At 48.5% G+C, this 27794-nt stretch overlaps 2 protein-coding genes and 1 long non-coding RNA gene across 8 annotated transcripts; 1 reads left to right on the top strand and 2 right to left on the bottom strand.

Moving 5' to 3' along the window:
* Positions 1 to 4: 4 nt before the first annotated feature.
* stx17 (syntaxin 17) lies at positions 5 to 7152 on the bottom strand. 3 transcript variants are annotated; one of them, XM_057046471.1, is made up of 7 exons: positions 6962 to 7152; positions 5924 to 6132; positions 5771 to 5836; positions 3443 to 3757; positions 3214 to 3264; positions 2056 to 2142; positions 5 to 604 (listed from the first exon to the last, which is right to left on the bottom strand). In XM_057046471.1, the coding sequence occupies exons 2-7, from the start codon at positions 6044 to 6046 to the stop codon at positions 359 to 361; spliced, it is 888 nt and encodes a 295-aa protein (XP_056902451.1). In that variant the 5' UTR covers positions 6047 to 6132; positions 6962 to 7152; the 3' UTR covers positions 5 to 358. The 3 variants fall into 3 exon arrangements, with proteins under 3 accessions (XP_056902451.1, XP_056902452.1, XP_056902453.1); XM_057046472.1 differs by having other exon boundaries at positions 5924 to 6058; positions 6962 to 7116; XM_057046473.1 differs by lacking the exon at positions 6962 to 7152 and having other exon boundaries at positions 3443 to 3754.
* A 3535-nt stretch (positions 7153 to 10687) lies between these two features.
* Positions 10688 to 27755, bottom strand: nr4a3 (nuclear receptor subfamily 4, group A, member 3). Of its 3 annotated transcripts, XM_057045327.1 has the most exons (9): positions 27398 to 27755; positions 24862 to 25023; positions 24144 to 24225; positions 20889 to 21727; positions 16988 to 17117; positions 16485 to 16648; positions 16195 to 16394; positions 13946 to 14124; positions 10688 to 12385 (listed from the first exon to the last, which is right to left on the bottom strand). In XM_057045327.1, exons 3-9 carry the CDS (start codon positions 24205 to 24207, stop codon positions 12123 to 12125), a joined length of 1839 nt encoding a protein of 612 aa, XP_056901307.1. In that variant the 5' UTR covers positions 24208 to 24225; positions 24862 to 25023; positions 27398 to 27755; the 3' UTR covers positions 10688 to 12122. The 3 variants fall into 3 exon arrangements, with proteins under 3 accessions (XP_056901307.1, XP_056901305.1, XP_056901306.1); XM_057045325.1 differs by lacking the exons at positions 24144 to 24225; positions 27398 to 27755 and adding an exon at positions 26352 to 26862; XM_057045326.1 differs by lacking the exons at positions 24144 to 24225; positions 27398 to 27755 and adding an exon at positions 25631 to 25852.
* Positions 12634 to 14322, top strand: LOC130532602 (uncharacterized). 2 transcript variants are annotated; one of them, XR_008952367.1, is made up of 2 exons: positions 12634 to 13451; positions 13913 to 14322. It is a non-coding gene; the product is annotated as an uncharacterized LOC130532602 (long non-coding RNA). The 2 variants fall into 2 exon arrangements; XR_008952368.1 differs by having other exon boundaries at positions 12634 to 13437.
* Positions 27756 to 27794: the final 39 nt, after the last annotated feature.

The following is a 27794-nucleotide window of genomic DNA, read 5'->3' on the forward strand; positions in this document are numbered from 1 at the left end:
GCCGTCTGGTGCCGTTTTTCCTCACTGGTCTTCAAACAAGAACCTTTTATTTGATGAAGCAGCATTACACACAGTACAGGTTGGCCAGTTGTAATGCTCAAAGGCACTGTGGTGCTCGTGCACAAAACCATCAGCTACACAGTTAAATTACAGCTACGCATCATCTCACAGCTGGCTGCCTGTTTATCTTCATGAAGTAGAGATGGGACGTGATCACAGGTAGATCTATAAAGGTGGGTCGATACCCTGGCGGAAAGATCAAAGGAACAGTCACAGAACAGCTCGTCCGTTCTGTCCCGTCATGTGATCAGTTTCTGCACTTCCGATTGGTCAGTCGGCGACCAGGTGACGGCCGGAGTCACTTGTCTTTGTCCGACTCCTCGTCTCCCGGCGGGGGCGCCGTCAGTTGTTTCATCCTCAGGTCCAATCGGGCCTTGCGTTGTTTTTGGACCATGCGGCCCCCCGCGAATCCCAGAGCGCCGCCCCCGAGAGCGGCGGCGACCCCTGCAGCTTTGAAACCGGCCAGCAGGCCGAGCGGACCTCCTAGAACGCCGCCCAGCAACGCACCGGCGACCGGCAGCACCACCAACTTGTAGCCCGCCGCCTGGAGACGGGAGAAGGAACGGTGTCATAGTTTGGTGGACAGACAGACAGACAGAGGTGGAATGTTTTATCCTTTCATGATCACACACCGCCCCTGTGGAGGGGGGGGGGCACAAACAACCCTGTGGAATGTAAATCTGCTGGCAGAGCCGCATTAAAGGCGGCGCCATTATCTCTGTTCAGGTGAAATCACAAAGATGCGACCTGCGTGTTATTACCGCCGTTATCTTCAGAGCAGAAGGCGGCGCTTTGCTGATGACAAACGCCAACGTGCACGCACAGCCGCGCGCATTTGATTAACACTCCACCGTAAAATTAATCCGGTTCAAAAGCTGATGCCCCCCCCCTCCTGGGGGTGGCTGAGGGGGTTTTAATTTCATCTGAGCGGAGTTAAAAGGACGGCGGGAGCGGGCGGGTGTGCCGCTGACCTGATGACAGATTACCAGCTTTCGACACCACCCCCACCCCCATAAAGTCTTCGCTTGCGTCACCATTAAGGTGCCTTTGATTTAAATATTAGGAAGGTATATGTTCCAGACGGCGTTTATGGAATTTGTTTAAAGTTCAAGCTGTTTGATGCCGGAAAAACTTTGAAGCTCGGATTTACAGGAAATCCAGCAGAGCCGAGTTCGATTCAACTGCATTTAAATGAGTCACAATGTAAATAAATTAGCTTTGAAATGAATTTCTTTTTATATTTAATTCAACGTCTGACCCAGGAGCAACTGCAGAATCAGCCATCACTCCAACCTGCTCACAATGACTTTCTCACAGGTCACATGACGCCCTGGATTTGACCTTTGGGGGAGACTTTGGTTTAAGAATAATCAGAATTAGCCAGATCTTACAGTCACTGCATTGTTTTTGTTGCAAATATGAGCAGCACAAGCGTCATTCCAGGATGACCATGGGCGATGAAACCCCACACACGCGTTTCCTCCTTCCTCTGGCCATAAATCACAAATACCAGCAGCTTCACATGTCTGATAGTTTAGTCCTCACGACTGGAAAGTTGGAAAACTCCGTATAAAACTAATCTTGCTGACGTGAGTGCTTGTTTGTCAGAACGAGATGATTCATTTGCAGTATTGAAAACACAACATTTCCAGTGTGTGATATGTGTGAAGGGAAGTGAGCTGTCCGACCGAACACTGAGCTTTAAAGACTATGGAATAGGGATTCAAAGTGCAGCTCACACACACACACACACACACACACACACACACACACACACACACACACACACACATGCTCAAACTCTCTATCACACTCTTCCTCTTCTCCATCCCTCTCTATTTTCTTAATTGCAGCTTTCCTCCGTATTCGAGTGGATCAATAGGGACAAACGCTGTGGAATGGCTGGGAGGCAAAGTGCCATCGATCTACCCAATCTAACACACACACACACACACACACACACACATCAGATTATCAGGACACACACATACACACCTTCCCCAGGCTCTTGGCCCCCTCCTCCACGTTGGCAGCGGCTGTGTTGACGTTGTCTTCTATGCTGTCAATCTTCTCCTGCTGGGACTGATGTACAGGGGTTAGACACACTAACACATATTAACACACACACGCGTGTGTGTGCACACACACACACACACTCAGGCATGAATAGTCAACCACACATACACATACATGTGACAGCTCGACCACCTGTTGCGTATCATGCTTCTCTTTTTCCGATAAACTCGTGCCCACAGCTCAAGTGTGTGCGCATATTCAAGAGATTTCACAGGCGCAGGGGGTCTTATTCTGTGTGTGTGTGTGTGTGTGTGTGTGTGTGTGTGTGTCTCATGAAATATTCAGAGTGGCAGCTGTCTCTCTCCATGTGCGGCCTGGACGGACACAGTGACCAAACAAAAAAGGCCTTGTTTTCATCACCTCTTCTCAGCATCTCTCGCCTTCTCTGAGCGAAACGATGCTTCTTAGGCTCCTCGCTTGGAACGACGCTCCTCCCGTCACCTGCGGAATGCATGCGCACGCCCGTCCCGGAGCGGAGGAGCAAAAATCACGGTCAGAATCGGTTTGGAGACGCGACAGAAACTGGGAAAAACGAAGACGAGAACTGGAAGGAGCTCCCGCCGTGACGCACGCCGACAGAACCGCTCGCCGTTTCCACCGTGGCTGAGTGCTGGAATACTGTATGTCTCCCCCAACGGCATCTTTCACCCATGAGACGCCACAATAACATGTCTATGCTCTTTCTCCCCCCTCCCCCATGGCTGTAACAGGGTTTTTTAAACCTAACTACATCTCCTCTCTCCTCCTTTGCTTTTCATTGTTATCGCTCCTTTGCTCTCTCTCTCTCTCTCCATCCCCGAGGATAGAGTGATAATGCGAACCGTCTCTTCTCCACCTGCTCTGATGGTTACCCCCCCCATATCCTCCCTTCTCCCTCCTCTCGCCATGGTGAAGGGGCCCTCTGGGGCCCCCCAGCAGTCGTCCTGAGCTGATGTGTAGCCTCCTCTCACGGGAGTCCCTGCCCGGCAACACAAATGGTCAAGTACGCGCCGCTTCTTAGAAACGCTACAGAAACACCTCTGTCACATTGTTTTCATCCGCAGGGGTGAAACGGTGCACGTGGATGTTGGTACTCACATGGACGAGCAGAGAGAACTCCGTCACTAAGCCACTCAGCTCCTTCAGGTCCTAAAGTGAATCGAAAACAGCACAGGAAAGGTCAAAGTCTAAGTCTGCTTCACTTCAAAACATGGTGAATTTGGGATCTATTTCCAAGGGTTTTGAGGCTGCATATGTTAAAAGTGACGCTCAAGTCTAAATCGTGAAGCAACAGTGTTGCCTTGACGCCAGGAAGCGTCGTGCTCGCCTCTTCCAGGTTGTCCCAGGACTCTGCTGCGCTCTGATCCGCGGGGATTTCTGGGAGCTGGAGCTGGCTGTGCCCGACAGGCGCCGGCTCCTCTTCCCCGGCGTCATCGCGGGAAGCGGCGCAGCTGGAGGTCGGAGCCGCTGCCGGCGGCGACGGAGGCTGTGAAACGGGCCTGGAGTGCAGGAGCAGGAAGTCCTGCACGGCCGCCAACGCCATGTCTCTGATTGGCTGAACCAGCACTTCCAGGGCAGCGGCGTCGTCGGCTCGGACGCGGGCGCACAGCTTCTCCATTTCTCGAACGTTTGCTCTCAACTGCTGCGGGGGGGGGGGGGGGAGAAACGAGCTTTTCAGGAGGACGGCATCAAAGTTCAGTGAGGAAGAGAAGAAGAAATGAGTGGACAGACATACAGATCACCGACAGTCATTCCTGTAATAACGCCGTTTCTGCCCTGTCAGCCTGTTAAGAATCGACACAGGACACAACATTCACATGCACAGCAGGAACGTGCACATATTGACATCTTCGGCCTCCTAGTAAACTGTTGGCATGAGGAAATGCCGGTGTGTGTGTGTGTGTGTGTGTGTTGGGGCTTAATAGGGTTCAGATATGAGGCTGGGGAACAGCAGCCTCCCCCAGCCAACAGTACCCTGAGGGTGACAGGAGGATTACACCCCAGCCATCAGCCCTCCAGGCTGAAGCATGACCCGGGCCCCCGGGGGAGGACGTCCCCGACCATCACACCTCCTGCTAATGACTCGAAATGAATAAACATACGTGGGTGAATGGAGTCGCCCTCTTATGCACAAAGCTGAAAAACATGGCGATTAAAGTCGCTCGCGTAAGCCTAAGATTTTATATAGACTTAAATAAAGTAAACGAACACACACACACACACACACACACTAACTGGTATAATGCTATCCTTGATTTAATTTCACTTAGAGACAAATGCCAACATGGTTACAGGTGGGATGTTAGCATACATTTCGACAACTGTCCGTGTGGATTCATGTATACGTGTAATGTACCTTTATTTTTGTCTTCTGAATCTGCTGCTTTTTAAAACAGAGTAGTGATGTCGCTCCTGGTTTATCTACTCTCCCTTACCCGCAGGGCTTCAGCAGTTAACGAAGCTTTTCTCCTCTCTCCCACGTGCACTCCACATATCAATTAACAGTTGAGTTGATGTGTGTATGAACACGAGGCAAATGCGCAATGATACGGATTTTTTTTTATTTTCTTTGATTTAACAAGTTCATTTAGGCTGGAGCTTCAGACCAATCAGCTTTCCAGACCTGTGGGACCTCGTCTGGCTCTCCTGGTAGTCGGGTCGTGGTCCCTGCACGCATCCAAGGTAAAGCAAACTCACCCCCACCTCTATATTAACACTACGATGACACGGGAAAGCACTCTGCGTGTGTCCCTGAGGTCTGCTGGGCGATGGTGAGAGGATAGACGTGCGCCTGTTTGGAGTTACTTCACCTTCAGAGACAAGGTGGCTTCCAGGCAACAACATCCCTGAAGGCAACTCAAGTACTGTCTCCCTCTCTCACAGACACACACACACCCACACACACACAAAAGTCACACAGTTTGCATGGCTACAACTCTGAGGCTTTGCTGAAACTAAAGAGGTGCATCTCATTCTCTAAATAGAAACAACTATGGACTTTAAAATCTTCATGCACTTTACATATTTATATGTACGTAGGCACAACAAAATGCGTAATTCAAGAGCTTCTGGCTACAGTGTGGTCTTCATTGCACTAGATGTCTGGTGGTTATCACATGACCTTTAAATGGAATATGTGGAAAAGGATTGTAATGCTTTTCTCGAGGACATCCTCTGCCATCACACATCTAATTGTCATCACATGATGCCATCTAGGACAACACACCTCCTCCTCCTGAGGCAGGCAGAGGCAGCTGGGGCGCAGCACAGCCTGCTGAAAGAATGAGACAGTTCTCCCCGTTCACTTGTCTTTCTACCTGGATCAAAGCACCCTCATTGGTCCTCCACTTTCAAATTAATAATCCAAAATGGTGGATAAACGAGTTGCTTTCAAATCGAAGCCTCTACATTTGAAGCCAAAGCCAGAGTTGTTATTGAGATGTGCTCATTTGAGAGAGCATCACACCATCTGCATCACTGCCACATCCACACATCGGCCTGGGTGATACTTTACTATTATTATTATAGTAATACTGATATTAATGGCATCATTATGTAGTGTCTGATTGCTGCATTTTACACGACAACCAAGATCCTGACGAGAGAAGAAGAATCCTGCTCATGCTGCCTTTAATCACTTCATTCAGACTCATACCTGAACTGTTCTGCTGGCGTTGATCTGCTCCTGATGAAGCCGGTCCCACTGCTGGCTGTGCTGGTACTGCAAAGGCAAAGGAGCAACTGTCTGTTATCCATGTCCAGACCAGAATGAAACGTGTGGATGTGAGGATGGAAGGTCACTCTTCACCTTCAGTACGTTATTGTGGTGTTTCTGCAGCCTCTCCAGGTCCGTGGGTAGAGCCACTTTAATGAACTTGTGGATTGGTGCCTCCAGGCGCCTCAGTGTCAGCTTGTTGCCTTCCTCTGCCATGTGTCCTGCTCACTGCCCACAGCCAACACCTCTACGGACGTTAGATGCTGCACCTGCTCGGTTTTATCTCACTACCCCCACAGTCACTGTAAATACCAGAAAAGTAGGATCCTCATAGACCCATAAATCAAACGAATAAACTGTGATACATAGACATCTTCCCACGCATCTAAATCTGGTGCCTCAATGACGCTGGTTTACACGGGATTCACAAAAGCCCAACAAGTTGAGGTGCAGCGATTCGGCCGGCACCAGCCAGGGCCGCTCCATGTTCCCTCGGCAGCAAAAGATAAGAGGCGACCTGAGGACCTGCAGGACCTTTTCCATTGCTCTGGACAGGACCAGAGCCACGAGGCTTTGGTCCAAAAGTGCCCACTTCACTGAGCAACCTCTACGGCCTGTTTATATAGGAACATTTACCCTGTGTCTGCAACATTATGCGTTAGATAATGACACTAATCCGCTTTAAAACTTGTTCTGCTTTAAGCTTCCTGTCCAATTTCAAGTTGTGGCTAAACTATATAAACCCATTCCCAACTCACAAGACAACTCCCGATGGGGTGGTAAAAGGCAGTATAGTATAAATATGGCAAATATATAAATTTAGGGATTCAGTAGGTAATTAGCTAAACAAGGAAATTGAAAGAAATGCACAAATTAACAAATTTAGATAACCACTCTGCCTGAGTCAATATTTAACCCTCACTGAGTAGAGACATACCTTTGTACACTCATATATAGTTTTGAGGCTAAATTAGTTGGCGTTGGTTTAATAACTGGCACTTTGTTAAGCACTGAAACGACTAAAGGGAAACAATGTGACTAAGATTCCAACGAGATTAGAAATCATTATCAACTGCACATTAAAGTCGATCATCGAAAAAATTAAGCAGGTCGCACAACCGTGACACTTACCGCTGACAATAATATCCACGGTTAAGTTTTCATTCGAACGAGAATTAACTAAATGATGGTGTAACTATCATGTTTGCTATTTATAGAAAACCCTTTCGGTTTTTGTCCGATTTACTTGTTTGTAAACAACTTCCCGGTGCAACCATAAATGGCCTCCGACTTAAGCCAACATGTAGCGGCTCTTGCGTTCCGCGTCACTGTGAAGCAGCACAACTTTTTTGTTGTTGGCTTCATTGATCTAGCAACAAAATTCACCACGTTTCTGCCAATATAGTGTCAAGACTATTAATTCTATTAAAGTTTATTAGGCGAGTGTACTGTTCACATACAAATAATTACATTCTACAAATTTACTAAAACTGTGCTGCATGGAATATTCAGTTAAACTGTTGTAATGTTCTGATGAACCTGTGACTAACACACATCCTCATATTTATATTGACAGCTATCACTACTTGCTATACATAGATTCCAACATATCACCCATCCCCCCGACAGGACTCTCCTTCACGTCTGGCCAGGTGAGGAGAGAGCTGGAGAGGCTCAACCAGAGAAAGGCTGCCGGACCGGACGGCATCAGCCCACGAGTGCTGAAGAGCTGCTCCAGGCAGCTGTGTGGAATACTGCAGCACCTGTTCAACCAGAGCTTTCATCTTCAGAGGATCCCAGCGCTTTGGAAGACATCCTGCCTGGTCCCGGTGCCGAAGAAGACCCATCCTGTGGCACCGAGTGACTACAGGCCAATAGCAGTGACCTCCCACATTATGAAGGTCATGGAGCGGCTGGTGCTGACACACCTCAGACCTCTGGTGAGCCCCTTTCAGGACCCTCTGCAGTTTGCCTATCAGCCCAAGGTGGGGGTTGATGACGCAGTGATATACCTGCTACAGAGGGCTTACTCCTCCTTGGACAGGGTTAGGGTCATGTTCTTTGACTTCTCTTCTGCCTTCAACACCATCCAACCAAGACTGCTGAGGGCTATGTTGGAGAAGATGCAGATGGATGCTCCCCTTGTTTCTTGGATCGAGGACTACCTGACAGGTCGACCACAGTTTGTGAGACTGCGGAGCTGTGTGTCCGACTCCAATAAACTGGAGTGGTCCACAAACACCGATGCTGTCTACAAGAAGGCCATGAGCAGACTCTATTTCCTCAGGAGACTCAGGTCCTTCAGTGTTTGCAGCAGGATGCTCCACATGTTCTACCAGTCTGTCATGGCTAGCACCATCTCCTTTGCTGTAGTGTGCTGGGGAGCAGGCTAAGCTAAGGATGCTAACAGACTTAACAAACTCATTAAAAAGGCGGGTCTGTTGTTGGATTTAAACTTGCAAACTTCTAGGTGGTGAGGGACAGGATGGTGTTGGAATTGTGGACAATCATGGACAGTCCCTCCCCCCCCCCCCTCCATAACACAGTGGACAAACTGAGAAGCAGCTTCAGCAGCAGACTCCTGCAGCCTCGCTGCTCTAAGGAACGGGACAGGAAGTCATTCCTGCCGTCCACCATTAAACTCTATAATTCATCCAAACCCAGCCAATAACAATAATGTTTATGTTGTAATTTTATTTCTATTTTATTCTATATTTATGTATATAGGCTTATAATGCTTATAATATGTATATATTATATATATATATATATTCTTATATATATATATTCTTATAGCTGCTGTATATATGCTTATAACGTTCTAATCCTATTTGTATTTATTTATTCTATTTTTATACTTTGTAAATACAAAACCTACACTACAGTTATATTAATCCACGTTAGGCTGTTACTACAATTCAATTTCCCTCCGGTGATGAATAAAGTACATCTTGAATCTTGAATCTTGAATAACTCAGGGTGGGAATGGAATTAGTATCATACTGGGATTTAACGTATAGAAAAACTTTGTAATATGCTAAAACATTCATACATACATTCACCAATGATTCAACTGTTGCATGGCTAATTGTCAGATTATGTCAGTTTTTCACCTTTATTTCATGTGTGTGTGTGTGTGTGTGTGTGATACATTGGACTGTCTGTGGCAAAGGGAAAGATAACTGGGGTTCCCCTTCCCCATCTCTGAAATTATCCCGTGTGAGTGGGCCTTTTGCATGTTTCCACTTCTTATCTGCAGCACTTTTTACACTTGACATTTAGAACAACAACCCCCCCCCCCCCCCTTCCCCCCTACACACACACACACACGCACGCACACTATCTCTCTCTCCTGCTTCGGCACATGCTCCATGCAGGGGGCAACGCTGATAGAGACAGTCCCCAAATACAGGGGATTTCCCCAGCAGACTGAGGAGGAGGAACAAAGTAATATTGCTCATGTGTCAGTACCTGTGTGTGTGTGTGTGTGTGTGTGTGTGTTGTTATATGTCATCATTTCTGCAGGAGGTTTGAGTCGAAGATCCCGGTGTTGTTGTTTTTGAAACCGATTTTGTTGATTTGTCAGAACAATAAATGTAACTTCACCAGGACCCTATAATTTATATTTATATACCCTAATTTATTAGTTTAGTATTGTCGTTGGCAGCTGGCGTGAGTGTGAAGTCTCTGTCTGAAGCCATTAAATGTGATTCAGCCGGTGGTAACTGCATCGTTTATGTCTTCTCTCCATTACATGACAAAATATTTTGGGAGAACCTTCAAATTAGACAGGAATGATCTTTGTTGCTGTGAGGATCTAATCTTCTCACCAGGTGTGAAATTTGCATCCTCAAGGATCACAAGAAGGGATTAAGCTGAATTAATGTGCGTGTGTGTCTGTGCAAGCGCGTGCGTGCCTGCGTGTGTGTGTGTTTAGGTGTGTACACGCGTGCGCGTGTGTAAATATGTTCTAATGGGACCGCTAATTAAAACTCGGGAGGTATCTGCTATCTGTCAGCACTGATCGATTGGCCTGGAGACTGACAGCTTAGTGTGTGTGTGTGTGGTGTGTGTGTGTGTGTGTGCGCGTGTGTGTGTGTGTGTGTCTGCCTAGTGATCATTTTGACTGTCAGTCAGATGCATCACTGTTAATATGCACATATTCTAATGGATGCCAATTTGAGTGAATGGCCTTTTCTGCACATTTAGTGGGATACAGTTAGAATTTGACCTCTGCACTCAACTCATCCCATCTCCATCCATCCATCCATCCATCCATCCATCCATCCATCCATCCATCATCCACCATCCATCCATCCATCATCCATCCATCCATCCATCCATCCACACCTGGTTACTCCCTCTAAACTTTACTCTGTGGTATTTATTTTTCTTTCACAGATAGAGCTGTTAACACAAGTCACCTGCCTGTCCAAATCTGTATGTGTGTGTGTGTGTGTGTGTGTGTGTGCATGGGTGCGCGTGCACGCACACGTGTTAATGCTCAGGCTGTTGCACAGACGGGCGAGTGAGTGATGGCAGTGACAGTAGACGGCATGTGCTGCGAAATGTCACTGTGGCGATCGATGGTGTTTAACGAGGCTGGAGGCTGATCTGGACCTCATGCTAACATGGAGCTCTCCTCTCCTCTCCTCTCCACCCTGCCCACCCCCCATCTCTCTATCCTAATCCCCCTCTGCTCTCCTACAGTCCCTCAGGAAGAGGGACAAGGCCTTTTACCTGCCAGGAGACACACAGTTAGCTCAAATTCTGTTGCATTTGCGTAGGCTAAAATTTGTGCACCACCACATGTGTGTATGTCGTTCGGCGTGATAAATCAAGTAGAGGACACAGTCAGGCAGAATAATCAGAACTAGTTTATGATTTGAAAGTGCTGAACAGAAAAATCCAGTGAACCAAAGAGAAAGAAAAAAAATAAATCGAACAGGAAACTCAAACCGATGAGAGACATTGAAAAAACAGCAACTTTTTTTTCTTTTTTGTTTCTCTTTTTCAAAAACAAAGCACAACTCGTACCACAATATTTGAAAAAAGCTAAAAACACTTCAAAATATTAGTTTTGTATATATATATTTATATATATATATTTATTTATATCTATAGAATTTGTCGGGGATTTTTTTTTTTGTATTTCGACCTGCCATGAGTGCGCGAGTGGGAGGTTTGGGCCCTGGGAGATCCCCACAGAGCCGCAGTCGTAGACACGAACACGGGTCGAGCTGTTTGCCTCAGCTTTAAACACACCATGCATGTGATCCAGACTTCTCTAAGCTCACACAAAGGCAGTGTGCAGCCATGTCCCCCCGCCCTCCCCGACAGGACGTGGCTGTGGAATGTTTCACCCCTACGTATACAGCTACCTGCTGAGCACCCTCCTCTCCACGACTCCCCCGTCGCCCTCTGGACGACGCCGGTGCGAGGGTGGGTGTCTGCGCTCCCAGCCCTCCTCGGCGTGTAAGTGCTTTCAAAGCAAAATGTTCGACCCAACAGGACGTGAGCTATGGTTAAAAAAAAAAAAAAAAGGAACATACTAGAGTGGGTTCAAGTCTGCGTGACTCAGGCGTCAGTTGTTAGGGGGCAGAATCTCTGCCTGGACCGGGCGGGGCGGAGCCCGTCTGTCTCTCTCTGAAGCGACTGACAGAAGAGGACAAACTCAGTGTGCTGAAATAATTTAGAGTTTAAAAATCAACCTTCCTCCTTCTCCGTTTGACGAGTGAGCACTTAAGAAATTGCACTTGGAATCGAGAGCTGAACGGGGCAGCCACCAGAAATGCGTGCTTATGAAATGCGGGCGTGATGCGTCTACGTGTGCTCGGCGTCTGGATGAAAACCTGCTCGCGGGAGCGTCGGCGACTCGTTTCTCTTCCCGGGGTCACTCCAGCTTTGAAACCATCTGATCACACCAACACCCCCCCCCCCCCCTTCCCTCTTCGCTAGTGCTCGGGCTGGAACAGATGAGCATTTCAAACCCTCGGTGATCTGCCGCCCGAGAGAGAGACAACGTAACGAGTCCCTTTTCTGTAGTCCGTCGGCCTCGTAGTCTCTCCCCCGTGAGAAGAAAATAACAGGGGGGGGGTTCAAATAAGAAGTGGTAAAGCATTTGTATTTTATACTGGTGAAAAAACATTTAGTCGGTTGTCTGTTGGCATGAAAAGAATACGAGCGGCTCGCTACTGCTTCAGTCAGAGGTCAGCGGGTCTCTCTGGAAGCGTGCGCATGCTCCCCAAGAGGAACGAGGCCCCAACGTCTCCACGATGGTCGTCCAGGACGCTCAGTAGGGCAGAGTGTCGAGGAACCTGTCGATCAACGGGGGCGGCGGTACCAGGTCCTCTAGCTTCAGGTAGAAGATCCGCTGAAGGCCCTGGGTCCTCTGGGAACGGAGCTCTGCCCTCAGACCCAGGACGCGGTTCAGAGGGGGCGGCACCTTGGATGAGGAGGAAGACGGGCCACAACTCAGGTGATCTCGGAGGCAGCAAATCACTTTATTCTGCAGCTCCTCGACCCGCTTGGAGTCCTTCAGGCCTGGGACTTGCTCTGTGGATGGACACAGATGTTAGAATAATTCATTAAAGAGCAAAAACACACACATCAGAGCTAATTCAGCCAAAAGAGTGTTAGCTACATCTTCTATATCGAATCCAACCTCATTACCCTGTATGGCTAATGTTCTTAACAGGCCTTAACCCATCTCGCTCACTACGGATCAATACTGGCTAACTTAATCAGCCCCGTGCACGCTGTATCGAAACACGTGCACGCGCAACCTCGAAGGGGTGCACACACAGACACACAAATAGTCCCAACATTTTAAGAGCACAAAAGTGCTCAGCAATTAACTGATTGCTCGGGCCTGTGAGCAGCCAAATGAAATTAGAAAAGCACAACACAAACATGCGTGCATGCGCGCGCGCACACACACACACACACACACACACCACACACACACACACACACACACACACACACACACACTGCTGCCCTCAGCAACACCAGTGGCACCCGTACCAGGCTTAATGTGACACTAACTCATTCTGCAGAGAACAGCATGTCCAGACACACACACACACACACACACACACACACTCGGACTGGCTGGTGTCCGTGCTACAGGGAGGCTGTTACTAAGACCCCTCTCACTTTGAGGTATCTATTATCTGAAGCTTATTTATTGTTTGTTTGTTTGACTTTTTGGTGTGTTCCGCTCCGCTGCTGCAGAGTCGCTCCTGCGCTCCTTTCACCCTCGCTTTCAAACCCCTCGCACGTTCCCACCTTTCCCTCTCTCGCCCTGCTCCCTATCCATTTTTTTCCCCGTGTGTTGGTGAACTCCCGGAGAGGGATCGATGACCGCCTTTCTGAGCAGGCCACTCTGAGGCGGTCGATGGGCCGGCGGCTCCGGCGGCTCCGCTGTGGCAGCGGGCTGTGTGCGCCGCTGAGGTGACGGAGCGCCACTGAGAACAGTGCAGACACTGTTCCGGAGCGGTACACCACGGCGGGCTGGTCGATCAGGCACAGAGTTAAGTGCTCCCCCAGAGAGCGAGGATGGGGTTGGACGGCTCAGATGGAGAAGGCGGCGAGGACAGACCGGGGTAAGGAAGCGGAGGTGGTTTTTTTTTTCATTAATTCTACCCACTACGCATTTTATACAGAGTTTCAGAGTCTGATGCGATAAAAAAATGGAATGTGAAAACGTAATTACACCGACACTCCTCTAACACCTCGGGCTACGTTTGTAATTGACCATTTCTAATGCACTTTCCCGACAACCCCCTTCGCCCTCCACTTGCTCTCATGCGAGAAAGCCGCGAGTGTATTTTTCACAGCGGCAAACTGATTAGAGAGCCAGGTGTGCGGCAGGTGCAGCAGGTGCTTCTGGGTGTCAGGTTCTTTTCTTTTTTCTTTTTTTGCGGGCGACACGTGAGAACCTACACACGTGTCATTGGGGATCTGTGCGACTGTAGTAATTGTATCCACCTGATCGTAGTCACACACAAGCTCCTGCTGACTGAACTGTATGTTCGCCTCATCCAACCGTGCTGCTCTTTTCTTTTCCCCCTGGTCCAGATGTTGAATGTGAAAGTATGGTGTTGCCCTCACCGGTGAGCAGCACAAGGGCCGCCAGGCAGGCGAAGGCAGAGGCATCCAGGTTTAGACTCTGGAGGTGGGTGGAGAAGTCCCGGATGGAGTCCAGCCATTCCCCGAACCCGCGAAGGCACTGGAACCTGTGCAGCACCAAGCCGTTGCAGAACACCAGCTTATCCTCTGCGAGCATCGACCTGGGATGCAGAAAAGAAGGGAAAAAGACAGTTAGACCCCCCGTTTCCAAAATAAAGGCACCAAGCAAGGAAACAATTACTTTAAAACCATTGAAACCCTGGCAGCGTGCACACTCACGCAGACAGGCTGCACACATCAAACACAGGCAAGCGGCTGATTAAAACTTTGCTCTGCAAATTACAGCATTTTAAAACATTCCTGAGATTGTATTTGTGAATGGAACTGGTTTAAACAGGGGTGCACATTGGAAACAAAGTCTTTAACGGGGGGATGAAAAGACCCATCAGCATATTTAGGGACGAGCTAATCAAGGCTGCAACTTCAGGCTCCTCTGGAGGGGAGGGGGAGGACAAGTCCCTTGAAGCCTCAGAGCGTTCACTCGGTGAGATGACTAAAAGATTCGCTGCGCTCTTTAACACGCACGACAGCTAAATCAGAAAAATGAACCTTCACGTGCTGCCAGGCTGATGGCGACGGACAAAGTTGTACAGTAGAGAGAGGTCACAGCTCACGGTAGGGGGCCGGCTGCAGCGTTATCTTTTACGCTAGAATTCTTAGAGGTTTGTAGCCTTCGCGAAGATTATAAAACCCAACATTTTTGTTGACAGTAGTATTATGCAGTGGGTAAAAGAGTAATGTGGAATATATTCAATTTATCTAAACTAATGGCAGGAATCTGGATTTTAAAACTGATAACGTCCTGCTATTTCAGGACGCTAATTGACCCATGTCTGAAGCAGCGCATAAGCAACAGTACACAGGGCGGCAGCCAGACGTGCAGACACACACATGCATGTGTATACGCACGCACGGCTGGATGTCTGCCACACATTCCACTCAGCCTTGACTACACTGTCACCACGGCAATCAACCAATAACCCCAGAAACAGTTTGGTAACGGAGTGCTTACAGCAATGTTGGCCCAGAAGAACGGGCAAATATACTCTACGCACACACTAAACACACACACACACACACACACACACACACACACACACACACACAGGGGTCTGCAAGGCATCTGAGTTCAAAACAGGGTCATGACTGGGCTGCGTCAACAGTGGGATGGACAAGATCTCCTGCTCTCACAGAAGATGGACGGAGTGAGACAGTGCTGTGTTTGTGTGCGTTTTCCCCTGTGTTGTGGGAGTCTCGCTGCATGGGAGATGAGCAGTGTCGGAGCATGTGTGTGTGTGTGTGTGTGTGCGTCTGGTGGAGGGCCTTATGAGTCAGAAATCCCAGTCTGATCCCCCTCCTGCTGGGACTGTGATGCCACCAACCAGTCCTCAACCCACCCTGCACCTGGCCCTACATTAGGAGGAGGAGAGAAATTTGGGATTCTACCACCAGTGCGTGTGTGTTTGTGTGTATGACGCTGTTGGTTTTCTACCCTAGACAACAGTGTAGAAAAAAAAAAGGATAAGCACGTAGCCCAAAGCCTCCCACCCATAAATTTAACTGGCCACATGCCTTACAGGAACACAGTGGTAACCCTTGGCAATTCCAAGGCAAAGATAGTCAGGCGCAGTCATAATGGCACCACAGGTATCCACAGACGCCACACGCTCTTGTGTCCACACACACACACACACAAAGTGCAGAAAGCCCAACAGAATACGTGCTTGCACCTTTGCAGTAGCTCAGCTGACTAACATTTAGAATGAATCGATCGGCGCTTCACAATGCTAGCACAGTTATGGAACACACACGCACGGACGCAGCGCTGTGTGCGTCACACATCAGACGCACGGAGCGGAACTCTGTGGGCGTAGCTGCTGTCATAGCTACAGACTCCATTCATGATTTGGTTCATATGGCAATTAATCAGCTCCACTCCTACTCTGGAGATGCACCAACGCAGCAGCACACAGGACACTTACACACTGTACCGGGCTGTAGCGGCAAAAGGATATTGACCAGCTGGCGTTTCCCAGAGTAGAGAAAACTATCTGCGTCATGAGTGTAATCTGGAGCATTTCTCATGTGCGGAGGTGTATTTTTAGACATGATGACGACGAGTGACTGGGTGTCTTGAAGGTTTGTCAGATCCACATTGCACCTTCCCTCACCTGTAAGCTAATCTCAGCACAAACAGCTCCAAGAAGGCGGAGTCAATGAGCAGGTTCTGATCGTCGCGTTGGAGCTCAGAGAAGCCGGGGAGCCGGTCAGCCCAGCACCGAGTGGTCTCCATCGAGATGGTGAGGAGCCTGTAGAAGAGCTGGATCTGCTCAGCGTCGGAGGTGGAGGTTGGAGGGTCAGCGGCGCTGAACTGTCGCGGAAGACAAAAGGCTGAATAGAATCCCTCCAAAAAAAACCCGCTTTTGACAACAAACACTTCAGGTTGGTCTGAGGCGATCACCTGGCTGTAGTCGAGGTCACGGGGTGTGCAGTGAGAGTACGCCCTGAGCAGACCAGAGAGCAGACTGAGGGGTGGAGAGGGAGGAGAAGCCTCTGTTTGCAAGGGACTCTTTGGTTTGGAAGGAAGGCGACCTCGGCGCCCTTTCAGGCTGTCAGTACGCACCACTGTGGACCAAAAACAGCAGGGACACGTTAGCATGAAGCTATAAAAAAACCAAGTCACAACGAATACGCAACAGCGTTTGAAAGGTGTTATAGTGGACTTTTTCAACGGACACCCCTCATTCCTACAATCATCACGCAGCCAGCAGATGGCGCTGGAGAAGTTCCAACCATCGCTTCTTTATTGTGTTATCGGCGTGTGTTACAGGTGGGAAACCTCTGGATAAGTGAGGAAATCACCAATCCTACGCAGCAAGCGTCTGCAGCGTTTTCCCTTGTTTTTCCCGGACACATCTCTACAGGTGTTGGGTGATCAGGTGCGCTCTAGAGGGGGGCTCTTACCTTCCTTCACCATGCCGACACTCAGGCACTTCTGGAAACGGCAGTACTGGCAACGGTTGCGTCTCCTCTTGTCCACGGGACAGTTTTTACTGGCCAGACACACGTACTTGGCGTTTTTCTGCACGGTGCGCTGCGGAGAGCACAAACCAATAATCAGCCACCGAGCACAATCAACCACCTCATATTTGATTGGTTTAATTTAATTTCACTTTTTCCTCCCTCTCTCTCTCTCTCTTCTTTCCCCATCAAAGAATGAAAGTAGAAGCTCGCAGGTCAGATTTTAATTACGCGCTGAAAGGCAGCAGTGACATCAGTATAATTAGATAAAATTAATTTCCCAACAAGCCTCGCCTGCAGGAGGGACAATTTATTTGCGCCGGAGTTGACAATGGAGAGAGCCGGCGCGTGGCGTGCCGACCGCCGAGACGGGTCCCGCGAGACAGAGGGACAGCGGCTGCGAGGGCTGCCTGATCAGATTGTTTGTGAAGCTCGCGGGTCAGCTCGTGACACCTCCGGGGCCTCGCTCATCGCGCCTCTCCGAATGGGCCCCGCGGGAGCTGTTTTCTCCTCTGCTGGCTCCCCGATTATTACTGACCTTATTAAAATGAAATCACAAACGGGCCACGTGGGGGCCGCGCGAGCATCCCCGCGCGGAAGACGGACACTAATAAGAGAGATAGCGCCGTAGTAAAGGCTTTATCTGCTGCGTGTGCGCGCCACCGGTGCACGCTGTCGGACCTGAATAAAGTTGTGCGTCAAAGAGCGAGTGTGGATGAAAAAGTGTCTGGACGCACTAAACTGCTGACTGGTCTATTATTCTGCACCGCGCGCACGCGGGAAAACACGAGCGAGTCCGAGTCCGGAAGTGAATCTCAATAATAACCACAAACCTGCGTCTTCTACGCGTTTGCAGACTTCATAAGTCACGATTAAGATATAATTGTGATACAACTACAGTAATTTCCTTCTCATTTAGACGCGGCCGCGCCGCTTTGGTCCGCCCAGGTGACAGGGCACCGGGACTTTAAACGAAACGGAAGACAAAGGAAGAAAGAAGACTTTCCTCCTTTATGAACGCGGGACCACATCAAAACAAATAAATCCAATTAGGATTCTCTCACACTACACATGTCCATGCCCCCGGGAGACAAATAACACACCAATTATTACAAATGCTCCTGCGTGAGTGCGGAACCGACGTAATGGACACAAGCGCCGGATGAGAGTGGTTGCCATGACAATATTAATCGCCATGAACGTGTCCACCCTTTGTCTCCACTGGTCAGAGATGCGCACGGACGAAGATAAAATGGTTATGGATATTAATGTGGTTAAGAGTTTGTTCTGAGTAATAGTTCACATGTTGACAGTGAGCTGGCGCAAAGTTCTGCTGGATATTCAGCCAGTTCCAGGAGGGAAACTTATGAAGACTGGATTTTGATTATGCTTATTACTCAAGTTTCTTCAAAGGCATATTTGGGAATAGAAATCAAGTGAAACAAAATATATTCAGTCTGGTGGTTAATCCCATCAGTGACTTTAGGGCCTAATTCCAAAGATAGTTGGTTCCAATTAAAGCAATGTTTGAAATGATCAATTAAGGCTCAGATGAATTAAGCCCTTATGAGTGAGAGACAGCCTGTCTGTCTAATTTCTCTCTGTCTCTCTCTCTTCTCTAACTTCGCCAATTGTCGAAGGGAGGCCTCCTTATGTATGTTTAGTACAGGTGAACACACACTAACACACAAGCATGTGCGTACACACAAACACACGCAATTAAGTATCTCAATGTAATTATCAAATCTGTAGATCTTACTCCTGTCTGAACATTCCTTGCCTATTTGGACCAGTCAGTTCATGCAGAGTACTGAGTGAGACAGAAGGTCCCATTCTGTGTTTATTAATCTAATCTATGCTGTAGTTAATCTGGGTAATTTCATGAGGACAAAACACATCAAATTAAGCCTTTTGGGTATTTTGGGGCCTTTTTTGTAAAGGAGAAGATAATCCATGTGCAGATGTTATAAATGTGAAGTAAAACGCAGAGTTGTGCACTGGTAGCACAAACATCTAGTGAGGCTCACACGCTGCGGGTGTTTCGGGGGCTGGATGGAGGCATGCAGATGCTTGTTCTTGACATGTAAAACGTGCTAATACCCTCATCTTAAATTAAAAGCCTTCAGGGTGTCACCCCACCCCCCACTTCATGCTCTGTCCCCTCACTACCCCACTCTTGTTTTCTATGTGAAAATAACATCGTAGCTGCAGTTCAAAGTGTAACAGGATGCATTTGCAGGCTACATATGTGGCTGTGTCTGTTCATACATGTGTCTTTGATCACGTGGTGGTAGTCATGTACATGTTTTCACCTGGATTCCAACTCCCACCTCTATCTGTGACTTCAGTGCGGCACAAGCAGTGGAAAATAAAAAACGAGCACTAAAGTTATCTGTGTATTTCCACTGACGAATAAGCAGCTATTTAAATCAGGTCGATTTAATGTCTCATTTTGTTCGCCCGCACCCCACTAACAGCCGAGATCTTGCGATTCATTTGCAAAAGTCTAAAAGGTTCAGGGGAATAATGCAAAAGAGCAGTCCGATTTAATTATTCCTCCGACATAATAAACACGGCAGAAGCCACGAGAGGCAAGTCATTCAAACAGGAAAATGTATTTCACATTGAACTAATGAAATGACCATAAAATACACCAAGCTTCTACGACGGTTTAATGTGTCTATTCAGCGATAATTAAACATAATCAGGGAAATATTTTCAGGGAACACTAAAATCACCTGGATAATGGAGGCAGAGAAAATTACACAAATAGCGGCTGTACGAAGGGGGATGTTTTGCACCTGCATTCGGGTTTTCACATGTCACAGACTGGAAAGCTGCATTCTTGCTATGGCATGAATATTCACGTGTGTGTGCATATGTTGCATTTGCATGGCTGGTTGCATCTGCACATATGCGCAAAGGAAACATAGCAAGGTTTGACAGGCAGCGCTGAGCGCTGCAGAGAGCAGACAGCCCACGGCCACGCTGCCACCAGATGCTGCTTTCATTAATTACTAAATAAAAACAAATTGTGGAACTAATTGAAAAGAAGGATAATTCATTTCCCTGACCAGAGGCATTATTCAATTACCTCTGCGTTTGCGCCCTCCTACTTGCAGTCTCTTAATTTTGCTCTCTCATCTGCAGACAATAGAATGCTTAACATGCGTGCCTTCAAATGCTGATGAGATCAAACTGTACAGGAGCAGCAGCACCGTTGCCTCAGCCTGAACATGCCGTGACTTAAACTGAGAATTGCATGGATGTGTCACGAGGCGGCTGTTGTGTTAGACAGAAAAAAACCCAAAACACTCCTGATTGAAATAACCTGTCTGGTGGATGTAAATGCAACGTGTGAGCACATGTGTGAGCGTTCTAACATGAGATTTGAGAACTCATTTGAGCAACCAAACCTCAGCCTGACTCATAACATCCTGAGTGTGTCGGTGATATTGTGGTCAGTTTTTGGCAACTACTAACCTTAATTTTAACAAATCTGCGATTTCAAACGGCCTCAGTATGAAAGTTCAGAGACTGCTGTTGGCAAGTCAACGGGTTCAGCTACGAAAGTGGGAGGAAGGTAATGAAAGTAACACCATGCGGAAATAAAAGTACCATTTTTGCAAGAAAAAGTAAAAGTAGTGAGGAAAAGCGTGAGTGACCTGTTCCTGATGCATAAGTAAACAGATTTTTCTGCAGCTACAGATCTGTTCCTGTTTTTCAACCGACAATTTGGAGGGTGATCATTAATCATGAAACAACGGAGCTGCTAGCATGAATCTGAATTTAAACGCAGCATCGGCACCACCCTCATGAGTGAGGGGCTCTGAGGGGTACTCACCTTGAAGAAGCCCTTGCAGCCTTCACAGGTGCGCACGCCATAGTGCTGGCAGGCTGCGTTGTCCCCGTAGACTGCACAGGTACCCTCCCCTGGGGGGCCACGTGGAGGAGGCGAAGGCAGGCTGTCTCCTAATAGGGGGCCGCAGGGTCCAAGAGCCAGGGAGCGGAAGGCGATGTTACTCCCCGCTGCCCCGCGGTGCAGCTGGTACATGGGCTGCTCCAGAGGTGGGCCGTGGTGGAGGGAGACCGAGGAGGAGGAGGAGGAGGAAGAGGAAGAGGTGCGGACCAGTCCTCCGCCCAGACTCTCGTAGTTACCGACGCTGCCCCCGCTGTGGGGCGGCGAGTGCTGGTAGAAGTGTGTAAAGCGGGGCGACTTCAGGGGCCCTGCATCCAAGCTGGAGCCCAAAGAGTGGGGGTGTGACGGAGGGACCAGGGGGTGCTCCTCCCACTGAAAAGAGGTACCGGGCTGGGCAGGCAGGGATGGTGTGGTGGGAGTGGAGGGAGGCGACTGTTTAAAGTACATGGCGGAAGAGGACATGGCCTCCATTGGGGGGGCAGTGGGGTAACTTTCCTCCTCCTTTTTGATGGTGGGCCTATGTGGAGGCATCTGGTAGAGGCAGGAGGACTTTGGCTCATAGCTCCCCTCTACAAAGACATTGAAGCTGGGGAGGGAGGTCGTCGCTGCTGCAGCGGAGATCTCACCTCCTCCCAGGTCCAGCTTGGTGTAGTCAGGGGTCATGAGGTCAGAGGTGTAACTGTCGCCCTGGTAACTGAAGGACTGGCCAGAGTAGGCTGAGCCTGGAGGGGCTGGCCCGTACTGAGCCTGCACGCAGGGCATGTCTGGCAGGAGGACAGAGCACATATTAGAATAGCGAACACCAGGGACCATAATATGTCATTATAAAAATTTAAATAATATAATTTCCATAATATTAGTGGAGTCAGGCTGCTTAGCAACAGTCACAAGTCAGTGATGGAAGTTTACAGACAGATTAGTAAAATCTAATCTCAATGGAAAAGCAGGGTTTGACCAAAGGAGTGCAGCACAGGAAGAGCCCCACAGTTCATCTACAGGACAAAAACAAGCACCACTGGACGTACGTGCACGCGACTTGCGAGTCTCTGCCCAGCTCTACTGGAACAGGCCGTCAGTGCACGTTTTCAGCATTTCATGACTGTGAAAGACTCTTTCACTATCTGACACTTTCCTAATTTAAGAAATCTTGTAGTTCAGTAAATAAAGTAAAACATGTGAAGCACACACACACACGCACGCACGCACGCACGCACCCACATCTGAGACACATCCAGTATGCAGTTCTGAAGCAGCAGCCAAAGCAAAGAACAGGTCGTCTTCAACATACTGAAACGTGTGTGTCCGCGGGAGGTTCGGCTCTGGTTAGTCAGATGGCAAAGCAGAAAAGACAACATTAAATGATAATGTTGGACACAAACACACACACACGCGCGCGCGCGCGCACACAGATTTTTCCTCTAACAGCAGCAGACGCCACCCATGATTTAATTGTCTCGGTGTAGCAACAGGCCACCCCCTCATCACCCGTGCGTGCGCTCTGAGGACTGGAACCCTCGGCCGGTGCACTCCAGCTGGATGTGTGCGCTTCTCTACTGTGTGTGTGTGTGTGTGTGTGTGTGTGTGTGTGTGTGTGTGTGTGTGTGTGTGTGTGTGTGTGCGTGCGCCGAGAGCGTGCAGGGCCACTCTGTCAGGAGTCGGCTCTGCGGCGATAGCTCCTCGCCGGCGAGCGGCGGAACTGTTAACGCAGCGCGGGCGAGCTCCGCCGTAAACGCCCCCGATCCCCTCGCGTCACGCACGTCTTGTCAACGCCACGACCCGCCGCTCCTGCCGATTCTCGAGTGTCACCAAACACTGTCATCCACATCACGGCAAACCCAAGTCCTGCTGCGCCCAAACATTGCGCTTTTACACCAAAATACAAATATGGTCTCCAAGAGCCTCTGGATAGGCGGCTGCTTTATTAGGTCACTTTTACTGCGGGCTAGCTCTCAGCACGCGTTTTTTAAATAGCCTACAACGTTGAATTCTCGGTCATATGTGCTTAATAGACTGGAAGAATGTCACTCATGGCGGTGGCGGAGTGACACATTCATTTAAGTCGCACTTAAATTATTCCCGCGGCCCATTCAGGGGGTCTGGGAACAAAATAATCAGAAAAAAGGGAAAATCTGGTCAAGTTTTTAAAATAGGGTGATTCCTATCCACGAGGAAAGATAGCTTTCTAACAAATCCAACCGCAAAATGCCCAAAAAGCCGCAATCAGAACGCGCAAAAGTATTTATTCTGCACCCACACAGTAAGGCTAATTGCTACTTATCACCACTTACACATGGTGTTATCTCAGTGGAAATATTAGATTTGGTTTTACAATAGAGGATATGACTCAAGCACCGGTCCTACGTTTGACTGACGTCATTACTTTTTCCTTCTGAGTGACCAAATCAACCACAGCCCACATGGGAAAAAACGCAGCCGTTTGGGTGTTCTTGGGTTTTCTGGTCAAACCTTAAGGCTCAAACAAGCGAGAGAGGAGAGGGGAAAGATGCGCTGGTGCGCTCGTTTTCTCCGCGTTGTGTCACTAGGTCAAGCCACTGATCGGTATTGCGCAATCGCGCGCGTGCGTTTATGGGCGCGAGAGAGAGAGTGAAAGGAAGATAAGTGTCACACATTGCACCTGTCGTTTATTAGCAGCCTTTTTATTTTAGCTAAATAAGGCTCTTTTTTCGCGTGTGCCAGAAAAAAAACCCTGTTTTACACACACACACACACACACACACACACACACACACACACACACACACACACACACACACACACACACACACACACACACACGCACTTTTCACCACTAATCATGTTCAAGATGTCAACATGAACCTCCATATGCTATATTTCTGCCAATAACACGCGCCCTCGTCGTGGAGGGAACCAGAAAAACCACTTACGCTCGCAAACATCTCATCCTGTTCGTAGCTTTACATTTGGTGGTGTCTGTAATCTTCACTCAGCAACACGCACACACACACGCACACACGCGCGCGCGCGCAAGCACACGCTCCGGCACCACTATCAGCTTGTCTTTATTAAACTTACATGCAATTACGCGGTCAATGTGCGTGTGTGTATGCGTGCGTGCGTGCGCAAGCGAGAGGACAGAGAAGCCAAGCAGTCACACACAGGTGTTGCGGCGCACTGAGGCGAAGGGAAACAGTGTCTAACCTCGAGGTGTGCATTTCAACTGGACAAACTGCAGCTGTTCCAATAACTGAGTGCGCTTGTTCATTGTCAGAATGCCATAGATCTAACAAATAAAAACATGAATGTGTGTGAGCAAGAGTGAAAACAACAACAACAAAAACAACAGCAAATAAACAAAGTACGAACTGGAGTCGCCCCGAGTCGGAGGCCTGTCCGACCTCACGGTGATTTTGTGTTCTTAGACATGCACAAATGACTTTAGAATCTTGGATTTAAATAACATTAATTTGACGGGTCGATAGGAGCGTAAGGGATATAAAAATAAAAAGCGAGGTGATGCAGTTAGAGAGATGTGTGCCCTATCGTGATTCACTCACAGCTTCTTGTGCGCCTGCATTAGTGCGTTTTTTTTCCCTGCTTCTGCCAGTTTGTCTGATGATTGAAATGTCAACTCTCTCACCACAAACACCCTCATGCAGGCACACGAACCTCCAGAAAACGAAAATGGAGACTAGAAAAATTTTCTTAAAGCTTTCTAATATTCAACATCGAAGATTGCGTCACATTAACACGTCGCACCGCACATGGACGCATCTGTGTCACGCGCATTAATACGGCACAGCACAGGTGCACTCAGCATCGGCAGAAAAGAGTGATAAAGCGGAGAACAAAAGGCAGAACAGAGGAAAGAGAGACAGAGGGTGAAGGGCGGGACGACGGGGAGGTGCGGGAGTCTCACCTGGTGAAAGGGCTTCGCGCTGAATGGTGCTGGATGTACGGGGTTGAGAGGTGGCGTGGCTGCGGCCGGGACAGGGCACCAGGAGCAGAGAAGACTCGGCGGGCGTCGCGGAGGAGGTGTCCGATTCCGAGCTCGGCTGTGCGCGCTCTTCCGAACCAGTATCTGGGGAGGGAGAGAGAGAGAGAGGAGTCATGTGGAGGTGCGCTCATCATACAGCTGCAAAATTAAAAATAAAAACCCACGCACTTTTAAAAGTTGACATTTTTCTATTTTTGCGTTGCGTTCCCCCCACCTAGCCGAATTCCAAGCAGAATTTAACCAGGATGCGATATTTTGCGCGTAAAGCAAATTTCTGCAACGTCTGAAAGCAGCAGACGAATTTATTTACGCAAAAATGAAACGACGTTACACTAATATAATCAGCCAGATGAATCAGTGCTTTAAACCAAAGTTTCAGTTGTGGGGGCACAAAAGGATGAGCAAACGCCAATAACGTCTAATAACGGTAAGTGACCAGACATTAAAAAACAGGAAAAACTGAAAAGCCTGCGCTGCCATTTTTTTTTTGTAAAGAGAAATTTTAATCCATAAATGTGACACTGAATTCGTGCTACAAAGACACGACTGTGCACCACAACTAAGGACAACTGAGCTCATTTCTAGACTCGCGCTTGCGTGGGCCCCAAGTTTCAGTGTAACTCACTTCTGTTCCACAATTTTGCTCTTGCAAAACCCAAAATTGAAAACGGTCGCACTGCCGCGTACGTACCCAAGAAAGGGATAAGTTTTAAGAAAGTCTGCCCAAATGCCTCGGGTCCATCGCTTCTCTTGCCTTTAATCACCACGACATCTGCCCGATCGGGCTTCATCCAGAGGCAGAAGGAAGAAGAGAAATGACTGAAAGTCGGATCTGAAAACAAACCAGCGAACACCGCGCGTCTCCAACCGCCTCTCGCTGCAGCAGGGGCGCACTGTACGGATTTCAAAGCCCAGAGCTCCCCCTTTCTGTCACACACTCTTAAATACACACACACACAGGCTTACACGAGCGCGCGCAAGCACACACACACACACACACACACACACACACCACACACACACACACCCTCCAGGTGACGATGGAGACGTGAGACCTTCATAAGTTTTGACAAGCCGCAGCCTAATTGTGGTCCGGACACCTTCAGCCTCCTCTCAATTAACACGTCCAGCTCGACAATTTTACATGAGCTGACACCAACTTTAACTATCGTGTTACACACTTTTACTGATGCTTGTTCAGGAAATGGCTGTCAAAAAGGCAATGACTGGAAGTTGAAGTAAAAAAAAAAAAAGAGCCCCAGGCTGCCCAATAGTCGTTGAGGTAGTGATATTTGGGACACCTGAGCTGATATTAACATGTGGAATTTAGTGGAGTGTTGATTTTCTTGAGTAATCACCCAAAGTTTGAAGCTTAAAACCTTAAATCTGCGTAAACGTTTTCAAGGTTGTACCTTTAAGACTGCCCAGTAAAATCAGACGTTTCAGTCTGTTTTCTTCTACCAACAAACGGGGCTCATCTTTCTTTTCAGGCCGGTCGGTGGGGCTCCGGCCCCGTGCGCACCGGTAACCAAGAGATCTACACAAGAGCTGCGAAGCACGCAGCAGAAAGCGTCGGTATAGCCCCGGACAGCAATAACCCCGGCGTGGAGGCTTCCAGCAAACAGAGACAGAGAAAAGAGGGGACATTAGGGGGAAACCAAACTAATATGTGAGTACTGTAAATCAGCCCCGGGTGTCAGGGGCGCTCACGGGCGTGCGTAAGCACGAGTGTGTGAAATGTTAAAAAACAATTCTGTCAAGTCGAGAAAGTCGTGAGTAAACCGAGACAAACGAGCACCGAAACGTTGTAATGACCAGTTTTAATGAAATGTCTCCAGAGGTGATATTTTAGAGATGTTGACGAGCGATTTCTCGTGATTCTGTGCTGAAAATGTCTTTTTTATCAAGGACGTGCTCCATTTGTCCCGGACCCGGACCCCACTGCACCATCAATGAATAAACAACTATGCAGAAATCACGATGACATGAAAGCGACCACATGGCAGAACACCCCCCTCGCCCCCTCCCTCCCCACCGCCGCCTGCTCCCGCCTCGGTTGTTCTCCACTCAGACCATTAGTGCGTCTGATTCCACTATTCATTGTGAGACTAAGAGGCATCTCATTTCCATGACAACCAAAAAGGAAACGATACCTTCCCGGCGCAAATTAAATTCGAATTCGGCTCCATTTGTTCCGAGGCAGCGCGCACACATGGACACATGGGAGCTTCTATACTCGCGCACCGGAGCTTGACAATCAACAGGTTATAGACGCACAAAGTTCAGGATCGCTGGCGAGAGGGTGGATTCAGGACGTCAGGTTTGAGTTAGAGAAACATGCAAATAGACGAGAAATGACACATTTGTTTTGGTTCTGTGGTCTGTCAAACACGCCGGGGACAAATTCATTCATTCATTCATTCAGTCCTTCCTTCCTTCATTCATTCTGTTTACTCACTTGATTGCTGTAGCGGTTCCGTCTTTACATGTGGCAATAACCTCGCATAACGTATCCTATTTCCATCCAGAATAATCACGAAGACTCGAAAAAATCAAGAGAAAAAGGTGGAACAAACTTTGCGATTCTGTAGCGCGACAGGATGCATCGGCGACGTTAAAAAAAAAGTTTCTTCGTCCTACTTTTTCTATACTACACAAAGTACAAAAATGAATAATAGTAATAAAAAATATATGTGTCGACTCTGGTCTCCGGCGTCTGCGTCCGTTCCCCGTGAGTTGAGCGCGTCGGTGCTGTGAAAGTGTGGAGCCGGTTTGTTTATGTGCTCTGTCTGAGGGGAGAAAGTCAAATAGTGCATTTATGTGGCTCTGCCTCCACATAGAGCGGTTGGTATGTG

The sequence above is a fragment of the Takifugu flavidus genome, chromosome 10 (assembly GCF_003711565.1).
Source record: "Takifugu flavidus isolate HTHZ2018 chromosome 10, ASM371156v2, whole genome shotgun sequence".
NCBI classification, from domain to species: domain Eukaryota; kingdom Metazoa; phylum Chordata; class Actinopteri; order Tetraodontiformes; family Tetraodontidae; genus Takifugu; species Takifugu flavidus.

Bases quoted from the DNA above. Each gene is read 5' to 3' on its own strand.
- stx17 (XM_057046471.1), bottom strand. From the start codon at position 6,046: ATGGCAGAGGAAGGCAACAAGCTGACACTGAGGCGCCTGGAGGCACCA. The intron at 5,837-5,923 runs GTGAAGAGTGAC...TTGCCTTTGCAG, and splicing joins ACCACAATAACGTACTGAAG to TACCAGCACAGCCAGCAGTG. The intron at 3,758-5,770 runs GTATGAGTCTGA...CCCCCCCCGCAG, and splicing joins ACGCCAGCAGAACAGTTCAG to CAGTTGAGAGCAAACGTTCG.
- nr4a3 (XM_057045325.1), bottom strand. From the start codon at position 26,586: ATGTCCCCTCTTTTCTCTGTCTCTGTTTGCTGGAAGCCTCCACGCCGG. The intron at 25,024-26,351 runs GTACAACCTTGA...CTCCCTCCCCAG, and splicing joins TTTACTGGGCAGTCTTAAAG to ATACTGGTTCGGAAGAGCGC. The intron at 21,728-24,861 runs GTGAGACTCCCG...TCCTCCTGCCAG, and splicing joins GCGCGAAGCCCTTTCACCAG to ACATGCCCTGCGTGCAGGCT.